Source organism: Sander vitreus, chromosome 3 (assembly GCF_031162955.1).
Source record: "Sander vitreus isolate 19-12246 chromosome 3, sanVit1, whole genome shotgun sequence".
In the NCBI taxonomy this organism is placed as follows: Eukaryota; Metazoa; Chordata; class Actinopteri; order Perciformes; family Percidae; genus Sander; species Sander vitreus.
Genome location: NC_135857.1, coordinates 30,527,780 through 30,532,516, shown reverse-complemented (window position 1 = coordinate 30,532,516; position 4,737 = coordinate 30,527,780). Strand labels below are relative to the sequence as shown.

Genomic DNA, 4,737 nt, shown 5'->3' with positions numbered 1-4,737 from the left:
CTACAAACCAAATAAGCTATCGGTTAATGGAGAATATAATCAGCAGATTAATTCATAAGGAAAATAATCATTAGTTGCATTCAGATACAAAATAGTCACAAAATTAGCTACTCCTGAACTATTTACAGTACATTAATGTGACAAATAATTATCTAATGATATAACATATATAATGGTGGTCACAGGGCACATTTTTCTGCATTGAGTACTTTTATTTTCAATACTTATAAACGGTAACTTTTTCTGCACCTTTACTTGTAACAGAGGATTTCTACAGTGCATATTAGTATGTTAACTGATCTGAATTCTTCCTCCACCACTGCTTGTGTGTAAAGTGATTAAAACTATATTGACAGCAAACAATTTTATTTGACACCATCCATTTCCAGTTGTCATCACATCCAATTTACAGGAACCATAAAAATGATTTACGGTGTTTAAATACAACATGACATGTTCATGAAACTGTAGGGGAAGACACTCTTAAAATGATTCAATAATGTGTTAATTTGTTGTTATTGTGGCCTTCAGTCAAGTGCACAACATGTTGCAATATTATTATATAATCCAGTCACTCACAATCAGGGCATGACATGAAGCATGAAAACCAGATAAGGAACTTTTAAATATAAAGATAATGCAATATGCTGTTGTGCTGTTATGTATATTACCTTTAAGGAAGCCACTGCCTTTTATTGTAAATCTCTATATACAGCCATCTTTATAATGAACATGCAAAATCAATCACAGAAATACACTATGAATATCATAGCAATCCCCCTTTACAACTAGTTGCTCAAATCATGAGCTAATAATAGCACTCAAATCCACAGCTGATATGCTATATCTCCACCTTTTCCACCCAACTCAATTGGCTGGGGATGGTGTATGAAGCATGGTCTTAATCAAGCTGTACATATGGCAGTACTATGTTGTTGCACTCTTGTTCACACAGACCAACATACAGGGTCATGTCATTTAGCAAAGAACCCATTTTTATCACTTTTTAGTGGGAACAGGAAAGGACAGCAGTTGCCTGTTGATCTCCCTCAGCTGAGCATCTAGAGTCTCTGTGGTTAGTGTTAGTTCTGCTAGTTGAGTCTGTAGGCTTGTGATGGTCTCGTTCTGCTCCTCTTCTTTGCGGCGAGAGTTAGCGGCCTGCCTGCTGTACTCCAGCACCATACATCCCCCACCAATGAGGAAGATGACTGCCTCTCCCAGCAACTCTGCACCCAGCTCTGCAGCCGTGTCCTCATTCAGTGGCTTAATGACGGAGCCACGGAAGCCCATGATCCGCATCTTTGTTCTCATCTCAATCCAGTGGTAAACTGTGAAAACACAGAACAAACAGTGCACAGTTCCAGTTAGACATTCAATATGATATATGGCTGTATTTCACACTTGGACTTCAAATGATCTCAAAGTGAACAGTTTGAAATACATGTGGGAATGCAAAGAGATGCATGCGTTTACATATGCACACACATGCGTTTTATAGTTGTTTTTGTTTTTTTACAGTTTGCGATGTACACTTGACTTTGTAGGGAGCTTAGAGCACACTAATCCTCAAAAGCAGTTTGGTGGCGCTAATTTAAATACGTCAGTGAACATTTTGCAGTCTGTACCAGAGGCCAAGCCTATAACAACCACCACCAGCTGTGAACTAACACAAGATAAGATAAACCTTTATTGATCCCAAGCAGAGGAATTTGGTTGTTGCAGCAGCATAAGGATAGCATTACAAATGAGTAGATAACTTAGGTAAGAGGTACATAACAACAAAAATAAGCATAAAAAACCCCAAATAGAACTATACAAGAGCATTGAAGACAAAAATTACAAGGTAAAGTTGATAGTAGGGTAAAAATCAGTATTAGCATAGTATAAAACGGTAAATTATAATGGGCTATGAGATATAGTATAAAGGTGAAAGGTAGTAACATATACCATAATATACAGTATAGTACAGCTTCACACCCGAGTCTAACATAGGAAAGAATTGTTCTCCTTGTTTAGTTTCTCTTCGTTTCATTTTGTGTGAATAGTATACATGTTATAGTATAGTTAGAGCTAGCTATAGGCTTCTTAGTTTTTTTACAACTGCTTTTGAGAGTTTTGCTAACGTTACAATATAAATAACAGTGTACAGTTAGTATTTTGGCAGCTTTTAGTACGACTTAACTGTCAAATGTGTCTAAACAACAGAACACAGTGGCTTGTCAAATTTTTTTTCCATATTCTGAACAGAAAGTGAGGCAAAAGCCATTCAGAGTGCTGTTTGTACTGACAGCAAAGCAAATGCTTTCATACAACCTGTTCTATGACACAGAAAGCCCGCCCTCATTAAGCTTGCCTGGCTGCTATTGGTCAACCAGATAAACCCATGGAAAGTATTGGATAAGAGATCTTGACAACTACAATCTAATTGGTTCTCGCAGCCCTCCTCGCTTTATCCTCGTCTGGGTGTCTGACACGGCAATCTAGCGGTCATTGGTAGCCGTTAGTGCGGTTACTCACTCTGTGCCGGCGGCCCACAAATGTAAGTCTTAAAGAACTCGCTTCTCCGGGCTCCCGCTTTTATTCGGTTCGCTATAGGTTTGCTCATCTGCCTCACTCCGAGATAGAGGAGCTTTGCGATAGGGAAGGCACCGACAACCATTTTGGCGGAAACACTTTCCCAGCATAGGTTGGGGCCGCACGTAGAGGTGACGCGGTGACGTTAAATGATTAGTCAGTCAGAAACCCGCCTACGTTTTTATGACGTCTGCAATACATAAATTTTTGGATTTTTATTATCTTGGCAAAATTTCACATTCACAAAAGTTTTTTTTTTATAATAGAAACGCTTTATTTATTTATTTTATAAATGGAAGAAGAAAGAAGCACTTTATCAGGGTCAGAAATTCAAAATCAGAAAAAGGGTTTATTGCCATGGTAAGTCAACACTTACAAGGAATTTGCCTCGGTGGTTGGTGCATACATAAACAAACAAACATATTGAACATTAATATGAAATAAACAATACATTCAAACCACATATATACAAAATATCTGTTTAACATAAGAAAAAAAAGGCTGAATGGATTGAGCATGTGCAAAAACATATAGGCCTATAGTAGGCCTATGTGCAACGGGCAGGTTCCGTGCAGGATGTAGGTTAATGCAAAGTGTGGTGACTAGGGATGGGTGGTGTTAAGAGTCAATGTCATTGGGGGTCCGGGGCCTTGAATAAGGCTGACTGCAGAGGGGATGAAACTGTTTTGTACCAGCTGGTGATGGAGCAGCTGAGGATGGACTCAATGATGGCAGTGTAGAGGTGCACCATCATTGTCTTTGACAGGTTGAACTTCTTCAGCTGCCGATGGAAGCACATCCTCCGCTTGGCTGTTTTTGATGAGGGAGGTGATGTTCACTTCAGGTCCTGGGAGATGATTAATCAATAATCCCTCAATAGGGAATTTCAATGTTTACATTTTACTGTTGTTACAATACACAAGCACAAACAGGACACATATATATGGCAAGCTGTTTAAACATTTAATCGAACCACACTCCTATCTGTAATTACATTTTAGATATGCATTATAGCATTTTTCCTTTTTTTATATTCTCACTAGTCAGAATGGTAATTAAAGATTTCCACAATAACATTCCTACTAGTAGAAATCATATGATATTTACAACTTTAATTGTAGCCTACTAGTCAAAACTACATTTAAGATATCTTTAAATACTTAAAGAACAAGTTATGTGTCTGTTTTAGCAGCTAGACTGGATATTTATTGCAGATATCTGCAATTCATATATGCCTTCATAGTCAAAAGGAACAATTCAGATATCTACACTGACATTCTCCCTATCCACAATGGTGATTTCAGACAAGTTTACGTTCTTGGACATAATGAGGTAACTTTTACCCTTTATGTGTATAGGGCTTTCAATGTCAGGTATCCAAAACGTCCTTCTTTTATCTAAGGAATGTTCAATTCAAGGGCAACTGACTTTTGTCTCTCATCCCAAAGACTTTCCCAGTTCCTGTTAAATTAATGCATAAAATGGGACAGCGCCGACTACTGGCTTTACTGGTTTTTGCAGCAGTTACTGTAGACCTACTCAGTGTTTGGATTTATCAACAGCAGAAATTTGGAGAAATGATGTGAGCTGTTTATGTCTGTCCATGCTGTCAAGATACCTATCTGAATTTCTACTGGTCCACACATAGACTGTTAATATAATTAATATGTATAGTCTATCCACATCACATTTCTTTTTCTTTTTTTTTTCCACATACACAACATATAGTGTGATGGGTTCGCACCATAACTACGCCGGCATACGCCTGCGGTGCGCCGAGTAGTGCGGAGTCTGCTCACCATTTAAAGTTCCTTAAAAGGCTGAGGCTACAACCTCGACAACATCAATGCGATGTTAAATTGCTCTAGCCTATGTCTGTGAATGCGTTGCATGCCAGGCAGTACATTAACAACTATAACTATAACTATAACTATGTTGCCTATAACATGTTATACAGTCTATGCATACAGCAGAGCACAGCAGCCAGATGGTATCATTCTTTTCCTCTGTGGCATCTTTTTTTTTTATTGTGGCATAAATTATTTATTGCCAAAAAAAGTGCAAAGTACACATATGTATATGTATGATGATTATAATCATACAGAGGTATACAGAACAGTATACAAGTATACAAAGACACAAATAAGAAAAACAACATCATGG

At 37.9% G+C, this 4,737-nt stretch overlaps 1 protein-coding gene across 1 annotated transcript; it reads right to left on the bottom strand.

The window, feature by feature from the left end:
• Positions 1 to 349: 349 nt before the first annotated feature.
• opa3 (outer mitochondrial membrane lipid metabolism regulator OPA3) lies at positions 350 to 2,707 on the bottom strand. Its single transcript, XM_078246924.1, has 2 exons — positions 2,518 to 2,707; positions 350 to 1,328 (listed from the first exon to the last, which is right to left on the bottom strand). Exons 1-2 carry the CDS (start codon positions 2,657 to 2,659, stop codon positions 1,000 to 1,002), a joined length of 471 nt encoding a protein of 156 aa, XP_078103050.1. The 5' UTR covers positions 2,660 to 2,707; the 3' UTR covers positions 350 to 999.
• Positions 2,708 to 4,737: the final 2,030 nt, after the last annotated feature.

Coding starts and splice junctions, on each gene's coding strand:
- opa3 (XM_078246924.1), bottom strand. CDS start 2,659: ATGGTTGTCGGTGCCTTCCCTATCGCAAAGCTCCTCTATCTCGGAGTG. Junction 1,329..2,517: donor TTGTGGGCCGCCGGCACAGA/GTGAGTAACCGC, acceptor GTGTTTTCACAG/TTTACCACTGGATTGAGATG.